This window comes from Sarcophilus harrisii, chromosome 3, assembly GCF_902635505.1.
Source record: "Sarcophilus harrisii chromosome 3, mSarHar1.11, whole genome shotgun sequence".
Classification (NCBI taxonomy): Eukaryota; Metazoa; Chordata; class Mammalia; order Dasyuromorphia; family Dasyuridae; genus Sarcophilus; species Sarcophilus harrisii.
In genome coordinates, this window is record NC_045428.1 from 302,074,285 (window position 1) to 302,093,325 (window position 19,041).

General features: G+C 39.1%; 1 protein-coding gene and 1 long non-coding RNA gene across 3 annotated transcripts in view; one reads left to right on the top strand and one right to left on the bottom strand.

The window, feature by feature from the left end:
- LOC116422377 overlaps positions 1–15,755 on the top strand; it is a 42,142-nt gene extending 26,387 nt beyond the window's left edge. The window contains exons 2-3 of one of the 2 annotated variants that reach the window (XR_004232991.1): positions 8,579–8,679; positions 15,328–15,755. This is a non-coding gene — a long non-coding RNA (uncharacterized LOC116422377). The remainder of the gene's footprint in view (positions 1–8,578; positions 8,680–15,327) is intronic. The other variant, XR_004232990.1, reaches the window with a different exon arrangement.
- FSTL1 (follistatin like 1) overlaps positions 1–17,053 on the bottom strand; it is a 97,052-nt gene extending 79,999 nt beyond the window's left edge. The window contains 3 exon segments of the mRNA XM_023499045.2: positions 16,523–16,579; positions 16,841–16,997; positions 16,999–17,053. Of these exon segments, the coding sequence (XP_023354813.1) occupies positions 16,523–16,579; positions 16,841–16,997; positions 16,999–17,018 (234 nt within the window). The 5' untranslated portion in view covers positions 17,019–17,053.
- Positions 17,054–19,041: the final 1,988 nt, after the last annotated feature.

A 19,041-nucleotide genomic window follows, 5' to 3' on the forward strand; every position in this document is an offset into this window, starting at 1 on the left:
TTTAAATGCCAGAAACTCTTTATGATCCTTAGAGGAAGGATAACAAGGTTGAAGATTCAAAGGAAAGGTCATATATAACCAGAATTTCAGATCTCCTTTTCATCTTCATTCATGATTTGATTTTTTAATAGCTGTGGGATTAATCCTTTTCTAGCAATTCCAGCACCTACATAGCATTCATTGGCATTATTCCTGGATGGATATTCATTCATTCACTCACACACACACACACACACACACACACACACACACACACACACTTTTTTTGATTCTCATTATATACTGTATATTGGCAACTAGGTGGTACAAAGGATGAAGGGCTGGACCAGATATTAGAATAGTTTGAAGGCAAAACTAGCCTAAGATACTTACTAACTAGCTACGTGACTTTGCATGTGTCACTTGACCAGCCTCAGTTTTTTAACCTACTGCTTGGGTTGTTCTCAATATAGAAGGAAAGAATATTTATAAAGCACTTTGCAAACCTTAAAGTAAATGGTAGCTATTATTACTATGGATGTTGATAACTTATTCACAAGGCAGTGGAGCACAATGGATAGCGAGCCTGCCTTGGAGCCACAAAGACTTGAGTTGGAGGCAAAGGCATATTCAGAATCTCTCTGTGGAATTTTCTGAGTCTGGGTCTGGAAGAGGAGATAAGAGTCTTAACTCTATTATATCAGCAAAGCAGACATGTTGAAAAACTCTCACAACTTCCAGCTCTGCTTGGAAAAAAAAAAGCCAACAGTTTCTATGGAGTGCCAGTATCCTGGGTATCAGGAAAATGTGAGAGAAAATGAGGAACAAGACCAGCCAAGGTGGAGCACATTTAATGGAAGCAATTTCTCTAATGAGCTTCCCAGATCTGAAGTGTGACTTGGAAGCAAAGTATTCTGGCTCCCAAATGCCCCACGTTTGGAAGATAGGATCCTTGCCTAAAAGTAATTATTCTGTGGACTAGCAGCATAAAGTCCACTAACTCTGTTCATTCCAGCTACTTTTTTTCAGGCTTATATCCAAATCCTGTTGGTATCTGTACAGAGCTGGTAGAATCAGAGATCCTCCTATTAGTTTATGCAGTCAGCAGCCATTGTTTGTTTTGAGAGGACCCTTAGTGTTGGACTTAAAGTCAGAAAAACTTGAGTTCAAATCCCCCTGCAAAGATTTCCTAGCTGTGTGCCTCCAGGAAAATTACTTAACCACTCTCAGCCTAGGTTGTCTCATCTGAAAAATGGGGACAAAAATAACATCCATCTTCCTGGGTTGTTTTGAGGGACAAATGAGACAATTGTAGAGTAATCACAGTGCCTGGAACATAGTAAATGCTGTATAAATGCCAGCATTATTATTTTGCAAATATTAAAGTTCTATATAAATTCTGGTCCAAACAAGTAGCCTAGGTCCAAAGGCAGCTTTCCAACCTAATAAAAGATACAGTCATAAGTGGTTTGTTATAAATATTTGACCCAGAGTATTGATTGTTGTGCATAAAATATTGCAAAGGTGTCTATTACTTCAAACTGCTCTAGAAACTAGGAAGGTTATTGCTTTATGTGGAGCTGGAGGAGAAGAGAAAACTTACTGTCTATCTGGGCACTCTGACCATAGTCATCACTTAAATAGGAATAATAATTTTGTTGTTGTTTATTCATTTTAGTCATGCCTGGCTCTTCATGTCCTCATTTGGGGCTTTATTGGCAAAGATATTGATTTACTATTTACCTTCTCCAGCTATTTTTATAAAGAAACTGAAGCACACAGGCTTGTGCAGGGTCACATAGCTAGTAAGTGCCTTGAACTCGGGTCTTCCTGATTACAAGTCTGATGCTCTATTTGCTCTCTCACCCGGCTGCCCTGTTGATAATAATAGCTGACATTTATGTATACCATAAAACTTTCAAGATATTTTCCAAACAACAACAGAGAAGTAGTTAATACAATCTTTGTTTTGTCAGTCAGCCATTATTTTTTAAGTCCTCAGCATATGCTAAATGTGGTGCCAAAAGTCCCTGTTTTGATTTTATTGATTTATTTTTGCTAGAAGGAGTTCCCAGTAAGCAATTTCCTCTATCAGCTTCAACTCACAATCCCAAGGTGCTATTATTATCCCCATTTTTAGCAGTGAGACAATTGAGGCAGATAAAGGTTAAATAACTTGATTAGTGACATACAGCTTAAGTATCTGAGGCAGCATTTGAACATTTGAAGTTTAAGACCCTCTATTCACTGTTCTCCCTAAAATGTAGATGGTATTAAAGAAAGAACATTGGCTTTTCTTTTTAGACTTCAATATTTCAAGGACCTATGATTTTGCCACATCAGAATTCCTTCCACAAACATGGATTGAAACCCTCTGTGACTCAATGGTCTTTGAGAGCTGCTGTGGACAAAAAAAAAAATGGATCTTTTTTTGGCCATTCTGTTAAGGAATCTCTCCAAACCCAGCTAGGGGTTGGATGACAAGCATACAGTCCATCACCAGGACCTATTTGAAGTCTTTCCAGTTTGAATGAACTTGTTAGGGTTTGGCTGAAGGCAACTTTAGAAATGACTTAGCTAAGCCCCTTCATCAGATATATGAGCAATCAAAAGTTTAGAAAATGTGTCCCACATAATGTTAGCAATGGCAAAAGGGATAGACTCCAGTATTTCTGACTGCTATTGCAGGGTTATTTTCACTCTATCATAATGCCTTAAAATCACTGATAAGAAGAGAAATGCAAATTAAAACTTATGATGAATTTAATAAAGGAAGAGATATGTAGAATATAGTAATGAAAGCCTTGAAAACAGAGGTCAATCAATCAACAACATTTATTAAGTTTCTATTAATACATGACCAATACTGTGCAGGACACTGGTGATGTGAGACAAAAATGAGAGTTTCTGCTATCAAGGACTTCATATTTTTTGGTGGAGACAGTATGAATACATAAGTATACTGTATACAGAATATATTGCATACTGTATACTGTATACAGAATAAATGCAAAATTAATATGCAGGTCTTTTTTTGGGGGGGCGGAGTAGGCTCTAGCTGTTTGGTGAACCAGGAGTCTAAGGAGAAACTGAAACAGGAAGTAGAAATTTCTAACCATCCTCAAATGCTATTATTATTGCTGAATCACATTATTTTAATGTATTGATATATTACTTCATATATTAACACTATTTTTAAAATTCATGATTTGATTATAAGTTAGATATTATTAACTTACAACAGAACTCATAATAAAAATATTTATGACAATTATAATATCACTTCCTATCTGTATGATGCTTTATTATTTACAAATAATTTCATATGTGTTATATCAAACAACCTTTCCAGTTCTAAATCCTACAGTTTCCTCTGATCTTCACTATAAGAAAAGTGGGACATGTAAACAACAGATTAAACAAACCTTCCTTCTTTCAGTGAAGAGGTGGATGACTACATTTGCAGAATACTGCATATACCCTCAGATGTGATAACTTTGTTAGTTGATTCTGCTTAATTTTTTTTCTTTGTTATTTAGAAGGATTCAATTTAAAATAGAATGGGTCAGTAAGGAAAAAAACTTTAAAGAAAAGCAAAGTAGAATAGGTGAGAGTGCCTAGTTGTCCGTGATTCTATAGTTAAATATTTAACAGCTGACCTAGAATAATACCAGCTCTTTTTGTTGCTTAATTTTTGTACACCTGAGAATGAAGGGATGTATTACAATTTCTTTAAATCAATTCAAGGAGAGAAAGGCAATCCAATTCTGAAACTGTATAGGCATATCATTTTAAAACATTCACTGACCACTAGAGGGTTCAGATAACTGAAATTTAAGACTGCTTTTGGGCAGTTCGCTCCCAGTGAACCACAAGGAATAATTAGAATGAAAATCTATTTTAGCTTCCAAGAGGACCATAACTTCCGTTGGTCCAAGGGTTTTTGGAGAGAGCTGTGGGTTCTGCCCACTACAGCTACTTGGTCCTAATTGCTTCTGTTCTGGTATTATATGATAGTGAACTGATTCTCCTTTTGACTCCAGAGAATCAAAGCATATTATGGTTGAAGAAGACCTTCTAAATGGAGAGCAGAGCAACAAATTCCTCCAAAGCCTTCCTTTATAGAGGATTCCAGATGTTCCAACTAACTTTTTTTTCTATCAGCTGCTCTGCTTAATTTCTACTTCATCATGGGGTACCCTCTGGCAAGCCCCCTGCTACCTCTTTTCAGCTCCAAATGAATATTATCTTCTCTATTAGATTGTAAGCTCCTTGAAGGTAGAAGCAGTCTTTTTTCTTATTTGTATCCTCAGCTTTTGGTACAATATCTTGAAATATAGTATGCACTTAATAAATATTTATTGCTTATTGACCTCATAAGTAGCAAACTGACAAAGATGACAAAAAGATGGAAATACTTCAATGTTGGAGAGACTATGGAAAGATGGGCTTATTAATATACTGTTGTTAGAATTGCCCAACTTGTTATTGATAGAGTCTAAGAAAAAGTAAGATGTAAGAAGATGGAAAGCCTGGATGGGATCAGGCAGAAATTAGTACAACTATTCTGGAAAGCAATTTAGAGTTATGTGATAAAAAGACACCAATCAATCACCACTCTTGGATACAGTGATTGAGTTACTAAATATGTATCCCCAGGGTGGTCAAAAACAGAAAGAAGAGCCTCATATAAACCAATATATTTAAAACTTCACCTTTTTTGCAATAACAAAAATGGAAACCAAGTAGGTTCTAAGTTATTCAAAAATAGTTGAACAAATTTTGTGATGAATTTAGTAGTGTATTAAAATATTATAAAAATGAAAATAAAAGATATTCAGAGAAGCACAGGAAAATGCCTATAAGCTGGGGGGAGTAAGTAGAATCAATAGAAAAATATACATGTCTAATGACTAAACAACAACAACAACAAATTAAAAGGAAGTTGAATGATAAATAAAGGAATGAGCAGTCTTGGTCAGGAGATTATGTTGTGATAGAGAGATGGGAGTACACAGGGACACAGTATAGAATGTTTGGTAGATTAGATACAGTCTTTTTGTTAGTTTTGCTTAACTTTTTCTCTGTTTCCAAAGATTCCTGGTGGCCAGGAAAAAGGATATAAGACACATCTGGAAAGGAAATGTGGAAATAAAAGAGAACTGGATAAATTAGAAGTGTGGACACAAGAATTAAAAGCCAAAACACAGAGAGAGTTGTGAAATTCTGATATTCCTTGTCTTCTAGGTTATAATGATCTTAGATTCTTTGCTGAGAAAATCTTTACCATAAAATACAAACAGATCTATGTAATTTGGTTTGAACCTCTTGTAGAATCATGCCTATACAAGCAGCCAATCATTTCATATTGTCCAAGCTACAGTCATCTCTTAATTCTAGAATGTGGCCTCTTAGGGGCTAGTAGCATGAAGAATAGAAAAAGGAAGGCATTTTTAAGAATGAGATCATTGAAGATTCAGGGAACATAATAATCCTGATTTTAGGAATAAAAGTTTAGAAATGCAGTTTTATAACTTGAAATTGAGGAGAAATTATTACTAGTCTGTTTGTTAATAAGTATTCTTGATATTCTAGATAGAGGACTGAGTGTGGGGCCTGGAGTCAGGAAGACTCATCTTCCTGAATTCAAATCTGGCTCCAGACACTTTTTAGTTGTGTGATCTTGAGTAAGTCATTTAATTCTGTTTGTCTTTGTTTCCTCATCCATAAAATGAATTAGACAAGAAAATGGTGAAGCACTCCAGTGTCTTTGCCAAGAAAACACTATTGAAATGACTGACCAAGAGTCATTAAATAATAAAACTCTGCTATAGCCTGGCCAGGCTTTTATCATTTCTTACCTAGACTATTAAAATAGTTTCTTAATTGGCTTTTCTGCCTCAAGTCTCTCTCTAGTCTAATAAATCTTCCACACTTCGACCAAAGTGATTTTCCTACAACACAAGTCTGAACATGCCATTTCACTTCTCAATAAACAGTAGTAGCTCCCTATTATCTATAGGATTAAATATAAAACCCTTCATAAAGCATTCAAAGTCTTTTCTAATCTGGATTCTTCCTGCATTTCCAGTCATCTTACTACTATGCTTCCCACATTGTCCTTACTGTGATCCAGCCACATTAGCTTCCTTCCTGTTTCTTCACACCTGAGTCACTATACAGTGCCTGAAATGACCTCCTTCTATAACCTGCCTCTTAGAATCCCTATTGTGCCTGAAGGCACAGATAAGCTCCAACTTTGACAAAAAGCCTTTACTGATTCTTCCAATAGTAAGGGCCCTTCCATTTCCCCAAAGTCCAATTGCATTTATTTCCCATTGATAGAATTTAAGTTCTTTGAGAGCAGAGATAAGTTATTTCAAAATTCTCTAATACCTAGCATACAGTAGGAACTTAATACTTGTTGACTGATTACCTGATTTACATATTCAGCAGCCTGTAGCTATTGGGCAGCTCTATAATGGTCTTCCAGAAAGGGCTCTCTGCAGAAGGGTCATCTATATTTGGTATAAAACTCAACCTTTTAAAAGTGAATAGTAGACAGAAAACAGGAAATATGTGAAGAATTATTTTCTTCATGGTTGAAAAGGTTTTTAGTATTCTGGAATAAAGAATTGGAAAAAGAGAAATTGGAATTTGCTTTAGTCTTAATGATGGTTTGTTAAACTGCAATCCACCTCTCCAAAAGGACTACTAGGAAGTCCCAAGGCCAGACTCTCATTAAGATCATCCCTTTCCCTTAGACTGATCTTGAACATGACTGTCACTGAGTGATAAAGAAAACAGGGAAGAAGTCAGAAAGTCTTGCAGGATAAAATACATCTGCCTCTGCATGAATGTGTGTGTATAAGTGTGCACATGCACACTCATGTGTTGTCAGGGGGAGGCAGTAAGGGAAGGTAGTGAATGACCAAGACATTTATTCATCTGACTTCCTCTTTGAAGAAGATATTTGTCTAATTAAATAAGATAGTTCCCTTCTCTAGTTTCCCCCAGGGAGGCAACAGGGGCTCAGAATCAACATACCCTGAAAGAGCCATATTATATCTGCAAAGAGGAGGGGTTTGTAGAGAACTAGATCCTGCAGTTTAGGTCCCTGTCAGTGAAAGAGACAGAGCTGGACGAAAACCCAGGCTTCTTCCTTTCTCAGACTAGTGTTCTGTGCACAGCATCCTAGCTCTGCCTTTCTCAGCTGTCCCTCTTCCCCTCCTAGCTCTTTCATCTCCCTCCACTACTCCACCCCTCTCCCCCTTTCTCTATTTCTTTCTCTGCCATTCTTTTCCCTTAACTACCCATAATATGGAACTGAAGTGTATTTAGTAAAGGCAACAAACAATAAAACCATTTTATGTTCCATCTTCTCAAATTAAATGGTGAGTTAAATGTTTAAAGTGCTTTCTCTATCCTCCCCTGCCCGGTTCAGTGAAATTGCTTTTTAAAATTTGTGTATAGCCCTAGAATGATTTCCCCCCTAGTGGGTGAATGGCTTTATATTGTAAAGATAATCTTTATATTTTAAAGATAAAAGATAGTATAAAGAATTACCAGTCTTTCACCCATCCAGATTTGTACCTTTGGAATCATCTTAAATTCTTTCCTTTTCCTCAATACCATGTCCAATAAATTGGCAAGTCTTTCCACCCCATCAGCATTTCTTGCATTTCTTCTCTTTGTCCTTATACTTTAACTTCCATTGCCCTAAAATGATGAAGGGGCAACTTTCTGAAATTTTTAAATGGCTGAAATGAATCATAGATTTTAGAACTGGGAAGGACCACAGAGATCAGCCAAGTGAAGTCCTAACTAGGGTGGAGTGACTGAAAATTTACCCCAAGGCAATAAACTGGTAAAACTGACATTCTTTAGACACATAGAAATAGCAGAATTTAGCACCAAGAATTTGGAATAAAGGGGAAGCTAGATGGCACAGTGGATAGAGCACCAACTGGAGTCAGGGGGACCTGAGTCTAAATTTGGATTCAGACAATTAACACTTCTTAGCTGTATGACCTGGATTAGTCACTTAACTTCAATTGCTTTGCCCCCTCTCCCCCCCACCCCCCCAAAAAAGGATTCAGTATAAAAGCCATGAAAAGCAGCCTGAATAAGATAAGAGATAGAGAAGCAGTGTTATAGTTAGTAAGATCTAGAATAAATTTTCACCTCTCCTACATACTAGCTGCCTAGGAAAGAAACAATGTCTCAATGCCCCAAGAAAACTCTAAGATCAAGAAGTCCAGAAGATACCCACCTGCATTAGTAGAAATAGATGCTTTTTCTGGAAGTCATCTTCTTTACCATGTTCTTACTGGATCCTAGACTCTACCCTTGGGACCCTAGCTAGGTAAGCCTTATCTTGCTCTACTTTACTTCTTGGTCACTTCCCAACTCTCCTGCCTGCACTTGGGTCATCCTCTTTCCACCAGGTCCCCATTGAGATTCCCTATTATTATCTTCTCTTCCCATCAGAATGTAAGCTCTTTGATGGCAGACTCTATCTTGCTAGTTTGCTACATAGAACATATGTTTCTAGTTAGTATGTGGTAAGCACTTAATAAATATTTTTTCACTCATTCAGGCTTCGAGTTAAAATAAGCAATTTCCTAATGGTGGTTTCCTTTCCCTGGACAGAACTCATGAGGAAGCTGAGATTCAGAGCTTTGAAATCACTTTTTCAAGGTAAGACAGTAAGGAGCAGATCCAGGATTCAAATTCAGGTCCTCTGACTCTAATCTTTCAGCTTTTTCTAATATAACTACTATTGTTGTTATTCAGCCATGTCTGACTCTCCGTGACTCCATTTGGGGTTTTCTTGGAAAAAATATTGGAGTGTTTTTCCATTTCCTTTTCTAGCTTTTTGGATAGACAGGGAAAGTGAGGCAAATAAGATTAAGTGACTTGTCCAGGGTCACACAGCTAGTTAGTGTCTGAGGCCAGATTTGAACTCAGGAAGTAAAGTTTCAGTCCCAGTACTCTATCCACTTTGCCATTTAGTGGCCCCTGATACAACCTACTGGCTCTTAACACTGTCCTTGACCCTTGTATTCTTCGTTCCATTTTCTTATCATTTTTTTTCTAGACCTCAACAATATACTACTGCCTTTGCCAATCTTTTTTCCTCAGAATAAGATGATTCTTCTCCTTGCTAATACTAATCCATTTCCATCTCCTCTGGATTTCAGCTCTGACTGTTTTCTTTCTCCAGGATTTTCAAATTCTTCCTATCAATGGGTTCCTTTCCTTTCTGTTTACAAACATGTCTAGGTCTGCCTGATCTACTGACTTGCCCAAGATCATTCAGTTAATATATAGGAAAGGTAAAAATTGATTCCAAGTCTTATTGATTTCAACACTGGCTCTTTATCCACTATTTCAGGCTGCCTTTCACATGTTTTATCCTGAATTATAACTCATTAGGTACTAAGTTCAGTTGTTTCTATGCTGCTGAAGAGTATCAGTTTTGCCAGCAACCTCTAAATATTTTCTGGAGTCAGCTCATACTGGCTCCAAAGTTAATTATTAAATTTTCAATGTGAGCATTTATACCTTGGAAATCAAAAAACCTACAAATCAGGGCTTGATTTGTAGTTTTGTTAATTGTATAGATTTTTAAAAGTGATGGAGAAAATGTTAATGATGCAGGTTAAACTTAAAAGTATGTCAAAAATTTTGGAGAGCCTGTTGTTAAATATTAAGAAGAATATATTTCTGTCCCCATTCTTTAAGACAAACACACACACACACACACACACACACACACACACACACACAGGGTGGGGCACAGAATAGCACATAGGAAGTACTAGATACGGAGTCAGTGTATTTCAAATCAAACCAAAGTTTTGCTATACAGTACTATGAAACCTTGGGTAAGATATTTTGCCTTAGTTTCCTCATTTGTAAAATGAGAGGGTTGTACTCTGAGATGTCTTCTGGCCCTAAATCTATGCTCTTAGAAACTTTCACTTGACTCATCAGACTCAAAATATTGCCCGGATTCTCTTTCCTTTCACAGTTAAACTCCTTGGGGGAGGGAGGAAGTAGTCTGCATTCATTGTCCCTACTTTTGCACCTTCCCTCATTTTTCAATTAATTCCCCTACAAAATGGTTTTTGGGTTGACAAACAATCAAAACTGCTTTCTCCTGGGTAACCAATGATCTCATTATTACAAAATCCAGTAGTATTTTCTCAATCCTCATCCTTCTTAACTTCATTGCACTTTTGGACATTGCTCTGTGGTAATGTACTTTATACCTTTTTGACAGAAACTTCTCCCACACCTTTGTAGGCACATCACTCATGTATGGCATTGCTATATTCCTGGCCCCTATCCTGGGGCCTCTCCTCCTTTCTTCAGTTCCTACCTATTCAACTGTCATCTTCTTAAATAACTTTAATTTGTCCTGAACTCCAGATACACATTTCCAAATATCTACAGGCATAGTATAGCTACCTCCAACTCTGCTAATTCTGTCTTTCTCCTTAATCCCACTTCTTTTTCTACTTTCACTATTTTTAAAGCAAGAATCACCATTCTTCCAGTAAGCCAAGTTTGTAGCTTTGGGATCATCCTAAATTCTTTCCTTTTCCTCAATAACTTGACAAGTCTCATCTACTCCTTCAACATCTCTTGCATCTTTCCTCCTCTATTCTCATACCATAGTAATCACCCCAGTCCAGGCCTTTATCACCCCATCACCTAAATTATTCTAATAATCTTCTATTTGGTCTCCCTGCATCCAGTCTCTCTCCTCTATAAACTATTCTCCATACAGCTTCAAAATGGACATTTCTAATGTATAGATGCTACTCCTTTACTCAAGAAGCTTTCAAGATTCCTTCCTGATTTTAGGACAAAATATAAACTCTTCTGTTTGGCATTAGAAATCTTTCTCAAACTGGTCAAAGCCTACCTTTCTAGGCTGAATACATCTTATTCCCCCTCATACATTCTATATGCTAGCTACAGTAGCCTATTTCTATATACTAGCTTCAATGGCCAATTTAAAGTTTCCTATACTCCTCTATGCCTTTGCAGAGGATGTCCCTCACGCCTGGAATGCCCTTTTTCCTTGTGTCCATCTCTTGAAGCTCCTCCGAGTTCAAACCAAGTATCATCTTCTTCAAGAAACCTTGCCTGATTTCTCAGTTGTTATTGCCCCTTTCCAAATCATTTTGTATCTATTTTCTATATAAATATTTACTTATCTGTAAGCATATATATGCCTAATAGAGTTAATCTCCTTGAGAGAAAGGACTGTCTGCATCTATATTTCTATCCTCAGTACCTAGTACAGGCTCTGGCTTCAGAATATCTGCTAATAAATTGATTGCCCTACAAATAGGTCTTAAAAATAATTCATTTCCCTTTTATCAGATTTAATTCTTAGCAAGAAATCTTCAAGTCTTTCATCTGATTTTCTGTTAAAACTTGTTTACCATGAGGGGAGAGAGCAAAAAAGGGAATAAAGTCAGTCAACTAGCATTTATTAACTGCCTATTATATTCCAGGTACTGTATAAAGTATTGGAAAAAGAAAGGGTAATTTATAAGGAGTGCAGAGGGAGCTGTGTTAAAATTTTGATTCTTAGGTCAAGTCTCACTGAAAATTAATATATTTATTATATTCTTGAATTTTAAATCAGCCACTTATGGATTATAAATTTATTGTAAAACCCTTCCATTTTAGGTGAGTTGATAAAATTGAGTTTCAAGAAGACTGAGACTGAGAATTTATCCTAGAGCAGATGTAACCACAAAACCCTTCAGGGCAGCTAATAACTAATGACACTCACCAAGGTTGACATGTCCTTCAGTCAGGCTGTACTCATTACAACTGGCAGTTTTACTAGAAGCAGCTACTTCAGCTTGCTACCTAGGATCACAGATTTAAATTTGGAAATCACTTTAATCCAATCCCTTCATTTTGGAGATGAGGAGAGAATGACTTGCTCACAGTCACTCAGCCCCAGAACCAGGATGTAAGCCTAGGTTAGCTAACTCCAAATCCAACCCTGTTTCCACAATATTATGGAATATTTCCTCTTTGATGATTAATCACCAGAGAACAGACACACATTCTAAAGAGTTCCAAGGGTGTATGATTTGCTGGGCAATAGAAAGTATATAGGAATTGATAGATCAGCTGGAAGCTAGGTGGGGTTAAGTACATTATTGGAATGAATTACAGAAAATGAGTTGTGTAATCAGCAGAAATCCACTGGGGCCTTGTGAAAAAGAGGCTAAGAATACGAAATAGTATCATTTCCCTTACCCCTCCCAAATCTTTTTCTTCCTCAAAAACTTTTTGTGAGCTACAGTTTTTATAGCCAATTGATTCATTAATTAAATAATTTATTAAATATCTACTATGTGCAAAACATAGCAGCTTGCTGATACAGTGGATAGATAGCTGGGCTTGGAAAGTCAGGAAGCCCTGAATTCAAATCTAACCTCAAACACTAACTATATGTGTGACCTTAATAAGTCATTTGTTTGCCTCAATTTTCTCATCTGTAAAATAAGCTGGAGCAGGATGGCAAATCACTCCAGTATCTTTGCCAAGAAAAGCCTAAATGGAATGGTGAAGAGTTAAACACAACTGAAATGACTGAACAAAAACAATGTGCAAAACCCTAGGATAAAGTATCAGAATTTAATGTGTGTATCATTAGAGCACTTTTAAGTTCTAATGATCAAACCTAGTTATCACCCTTCCCAGACCTGGAGATCTTTTCTAGTTTTGAAAGTAAACCATCTTCCTGTTTTTTCACAACTGGCTAATAGCCTTTTTTTCCTCCTGGGATTTTGCCATGGCCAGGAATTCCCAGTATGGGAACTCCCACCACAAGAGCATAACTCATTTATGACTTGATAGCTAGAAACTAAGGAAGAATTGAACCAAAGTCATTCCGTCAGTGAACAAGGACATAAGTTCAAATTATGGCTCAGACATTTAATAATTGTATGATTTTAGGAAAATCACCTAACCTCTTTGGGATTCACTATCTTCAACAGTAAAATCAAAGAGTTGAATCAGAGGACTTGGAAGGTCTTCCATATTCAAACTTATGATCCTAGAGAGTTGTCTGGCCCATGTTAAGGCTCTGGCTGCCTGAGAACACATAGCCAGTAAATATTACATCGAATTCCTGACTCTAACCACTATATAGCCCTGCTTTAGGATTTAAGAATGCAGCATAGTATTGCAGAATGAACCTTAAATTTGGAGCCAGAAGCCATGGATTTGAATCTTGGCTCTACTAGCTGCCTGCATGACCTTGGGGAAAGAATTCAGCTTTCATTCAATCATCTGCAAAATTGTAAAGACGTACCATTTTGCAGAAAATATCTTTTAAGGTTCCTTATGTCCTCAAATCTATGATCCTATGATATACCTTTTAAATTAATATATTTTCACCTTGGTCAGACAATGTAAAGGGCTGAAAGGGAACAGATGCCCTTGGACAACCGAGCACCTAAGGCTAATTACTTATTGGACAATACTCTATTAGCATATGCTTGGAAAATGGCCCACCCTACTATTCGGTGCTGGCTTGATTGGTAGGTATAGACAGAGAATCGTAAGAGGGGATTAGAGGTGGAGTAAGACAAGCAAGAGTTACTTTTTGGCAGTGGGGAGAGAGAAAGGAGGTGGGGAAATTCTTGTGTCCATTCCCCTGACTGCTATCCCAAAAGATCAAGAATAAAGATCAAGGACTTTTGCTTATCCTGACTCTGGCTGATTCTAAGGTATCCAGGGTGCTAACTTAGTCTTCACAAGGCAATATCTTTCAAACTTTTCAGAGGTAAGACAAAGACAGGGAGCAAACAACCCATTCAAAAAACCCACAGCCTATATTTCCCAAGAAAACATTCTAAAACATCACTCCTATGTTAGTTAATGGGGAAAAAAAGTTTTTGTGACTTTCCAAAGCTTTAAAAACTCTTTTTTGTGTTACGGACAATTTTGCCAATCTTGTCAAATCTATGAACCTCTTCTCAGAAAAAAAAAATTAAGCACAGAAACACATTATCAAAATACTAAAAATATTTTTTCTAATTCAGAATTTGGGAGAGTTTCCCTGGATCATTAAATGACTTGGCCAGAGTCAATATCATTGGTGGGACCTGAACTAAGGTTTTCCTCCTTTTAAGAAGGGTTCTCTATTGACTCAACCTCTTTGCCCCTCTATCATGACAGCCAATAACTATAAGGTGCATTAAACAAATCGATGCCACATGGAGACAACTGATCTGTTGCATGAAAGAGATATGATTCATTATCATTAAGAACATGGATAAAAACAAAAACATATTTGTCTTTTTAATTTCAAGTCCATCCTAGTAAAGGCATCCTTAGAAGTGATCTGCACTAATGTCATTCAGTACTTGACACTTTAAGAAATTGACTGATGGATAAGAGGGATAAGCACAGGCTTATAAAATTATATCTTTTGTCACTACTTCTTACTCGACCTCTTACCTATTTTCATATACATTTCACTAAGAGCCTCACTCTTATGCAACCACCCTCACTTTTCAAGTCTTAGCTTCTTTTTTCATAATATCTCTTCTTTTTACTTCCTTTTTACCCCCAAGCATTTTAAGAATGACTTCTGTAAGACTTAGGGCAGCTAGGTGGTGCTGTGGATAGAGAGAAGCCAAGAATCAGGAATACTTGAATTCAAATCTAGCCCCAGACACTTACTGCCTGACACTTAACCCTGTTTGCCTTATCTGTAAAATGACCTAGAAAAGGAAATGGCAAATCATTCCAGTTCCTTTGCCAAGAAAACCCTAACTGGAGTGATGAAGAGTTAGACACAACTCAACAATGACAATATGTAAGACTTAACAATTCTCCATGCTTTTTCAGCTCTGTCAGGAAACTGCCACTCTGGGAGAACAGTTCAGATTTTCTGAATAGCATAATAATTACAGAACAAGCAGCCTGGACAGCATAAATAGTTCTATATTTCTCAAAAGGAACACAGAGAGGGTGGGTGGAGCGACATAGCAGAGACAGACTTCCTGCTTTAAATCTATGATCCTAAGAATTTGCCAGAAAATGCAGAGATCCATTATAATAATTTTTAAGCTTGGTGAAAAACTAATTTAAACACATCTGCTTCTTGGCAACAGTTGCTTTTGTTTTCAAAGTCCCCAAGAAATCACCAGGTTTTGTCGGAAAATCGGGGATTCTTCTATTACAGACAGTGGAATCAGAAGTGGTCACTCATATGTGACCTCAAGCCACTGGCTACTTTGGGTCAAGCACTACAAATCAGTGATTATGCCTTGCATTGTTCATTTTCTTTTCTAGTTCAATCAACGAGATAACTGAGAAGAGGTTAAGAACGAGTTTGAAGACTTTTCTGTCTTAAGCAAATCATCTGTGCTTATGATTTTCTGGGCAGAGTCAAGAAATGATTTGAAGAAGGGTGGAGCAAAGCTGTAACATGAAGGAAAAAGAAATACCCACCAGGGACCTACTTTTGTAATGCACATTCCATTTTCTCTCCCTCATGTAACTGGGTTCGTGCTTTTTAATTCCTTCCACATTTTCTGTAGTAATTGTCAAATACTTGGCTTCTGACTTCACTTGTTCTTGGACGCCAGAGCCCCCCGGGAATATTGTTTATTTTCGGAAAATAAACCTTAGAGTTCATGAGGGATGAGTGAAGGGGCTCCTGGGGGCAGGGTCTGTCGGTTCCTAATGACAGGAAAGGGGCCTCAAAGTTCAAAAGGAAACATTTGCAAAAAGAAAAGTTCCGAAACACTTTCACTGATAATCCTGGAGCCCCCAAAGTGAATACAAGAGATATATCACTAACATTCATGCAGTCAATGCTTTTAAGGGATCACTTTCATTCTGGTATTTGGGAGGGTGTAAGTCTGCCCCTGTAAATATCTGAGACGTGAATACTAAACTGAAGAAAGGGAACGAGCACTCCTGCACAATGAGCAGGAAGGGAAACAATCTCAAGGAAATCTAACTCACTTCAGAAAGAACTTTTTCACCTCCGGAAAAAGAAGAGAGGCATTTTCTTTCATTTCAGCCTAGCTTTTTCTTTGTGGGCAGATAATATTGGCGGGCGGTTAGGAATGGGGGAGGCGGGGAATGGAGAAGGAAGGCTTCCCCATTGAGAGGGCAGTTCAAGATGCCTTTTGGAGCTCGGCGGCATGTGGGACACCTCCTCCGCTCTCTTTTGGATTCTGGTGATTCTCTCCCTCTCCCTCCATGTTAATGCTATGTGTGCGCGCTCGAGTGCCCGTCTTCCTCTGTCCGGCCGACTTTTGCCAATTTAGGGTTCATACTAAACTTTCCCAAGAGCAGGAGGCACACGCAGCCTAGAGGGGCCGCTCGTTCAATCCTCCTCTCCCCCCTCCCTCCCACCTCACTTCTACGGAGTCTGCTGCAGCTTTAGGGTTAGCCCGGGGCGGCGCAGCCAGCCGCAGGAATGACCCAGCTGCAGCGGCTCCAGTGGCTCCGCCGGACTGGGGGGCAGTTCACATACCTCAGCGTGGACCCAGGCGACGGCCACCAAGGCGAGCACCGGCAGGCTTTTCCAGATCTGCGAAAGAGAACGCATCATGGGGAGACTGGTGTGTAGTGGGGTGGGGGTAGAGAGAAAAAGAAATGCAGCTCTCCCCCCAACTCACACACACACACACACACACACACACACACACACACACACCAATCCCCACTCTGCAAACTTCCTCCCGCTGCCCCTTTCCTGTCCTTTCTCCTCTCCCGGAGCTCCCCTGAGCCCAGCCACCCCAGAACCCTGGGCGGGCCGGCCGTGAGGTCGGAGCCCCGCCAGTTCCCTCACCATCCTGGGGCTCCTAGGGTCCCGGACGGACGGCGCAGAACAGAGAGGCAGAAGGCGAGCCCACTCGGGCCAGGCAGAGGGAAGTGAAGGTGGGATCTTTGCTTTTTCTTCTGCCTCTAGAGGAAATCTGATCGGGGCTCCAGGGGAGGAGAAACTCTTCCACCCTCCGCCTCCCCATTAAGACCCCTCCCTTCCTGACTGCCACCCCGCGGAGCTCCTCCCCATCCTCCTCCCCCCATCAGCATCAGCTGCCCCCACAGCTCTCGGCTCCCTCTCCTTCTTTGCCTCCTCCTCTTCCCCCGCTCAGCTTCAGTGATTCCGTCGCTTACCCCTTCGTTCTCCTGTCTCATTCCCTGCCCTAACCCAACTCATCCCCATCCCTCAAGCTCCCGAACCCCAAAAGAGACTCCTGCGTGGGTGGGTGAGGGTGCTGCTAAGGGCAACAAAGGAAAGGAGGGGAGGAAAGGTGGGGAAAAGGGGACCCGAAGCTGAGAAACCCTTCTTCCTCTATATCCTCCTCCCACCCACTCCGGAGCCTCCTGCTGCAACCTAGCTCCCCCATCCCGGGGCGCCCGCAGAGGCAGCCAGGTGGGCGGTACCCGAGGGTACTGGAAACCTAGGCAGCGGGGAGGGGACAGGGAGAGTAAGTAGCCTTTGGAAGGGGAGAAGTGGTGCTTCTCGACTTCGGGGAACGATTGAGGGAGGGAGAGAAGAGGTTTCTCTGCAGCTGGGGCCAAAGTGGGAGAGGGGCCTCTGCAGTGGGGCTTGGGAGGGAGGTGCCTCTGAAAATGGACTGAAGAGAGAGAGGGAGAGGTGAGGGAATGGAAAGCGGGAGGAGAGCTCTGTAGCTAGTTTGGGGGATAACTGGAGAATCATTTCTCTCCTTTAATTGAGGAAAAGGTGAAAATCTCTCCTACTATACTTACTATACCATTTTGTAAGAGCTTTAACATTTAACTCATCACCATCTCAACTCATCTTAACCATTCCGTCCAGTTTCAGAAAGTGCTGTGTCCCTCCCTCCTACTCAGTAATACAACTATCTACTTGTGCCCTTAAGCCTATGCCCTTCTGGCTCCTGAGAGGATTCTGTTTCCTCTATTATGCCAACCCCTCCAGCATCTTCCATAGCTCCTCTCCACCAGAGAGGTGGAGCTCTTTTTCCTTTGCTTTGCAAGGTATTCTCCTGTATTTAAACAACAACAAAACCCTCACTTGGCCCCGCTGTCACATTTAGTACTGTATACATAATTTTCCCTGTTAAAACCTCTCAACCAGTTTCCTGTTTCTTCTTCCTCCTGAACATCCTGCAATCTGCTTCCATTGTGTTCCTGAAACTGCTCTCTTAAAGGTAGTGATGATTTCACTATCCAGTTCTCATTCTCTTGCACCTCTTAGTTACATTGAATTGTCAGTTAATCAACAGACATTTATTGCATGGTAAAGCCTGGGATGGAGGAGGAAAAACACCAGAATAAAGCAGTCCTTGACCTTTTAAAGTTTACAATCTGGAGAAAGAGATATGTGTATACAATACAAGGTCATGTATAAGTGTCATCTGAATACTATGATAATAAATATTCTAGGTAGATATCCAATAAAAAATGTTTTTTGGATGAAAAAAAAATGAGAATTCAAAGGAGGATGATTTTAGTTGGGATGCTAAGGAAAGACTTCACAATGAGTTTGTCACTGTAGACGATACATTCATTTTGGAAAACTCTATTCTTTTGATTTCCATGATGCCATATTATCCTAATTTTCCTACTATTACTTCTTGGTTTCTTTCTTTAGTGACTCCTCTTTATCCCATTATCTTTTCACTGGTTTTTCCTCACATTCAGTCTTTAATTCTCTGCCTTTTCTGCTTCACAATATTCTCTCACTTTTAAGATAATATCAGTTCATGAGATCATCATCTTAATGATAAAGTCTACCCAGTGTATAGACAGCATTGTAAATAGCAAGGAAGATTGGAAAAGGAACAATAAGGAAAAAGATTTGGCTTCATTCTAGTTCTATTTCCTTCCTAACTATATGACTTTATACAAGTCACTTCTAAGAATCTGAGCTTCTTTATCTGTAGAAAGGAAATAATGATATTCCTCATTACTTAACTCATGGAGTTGTCTTGCATCTAATGAAATAAGCATGGAAATTTCAATATAACTGTTATCTGTCCATACTTATTATCCCCATTT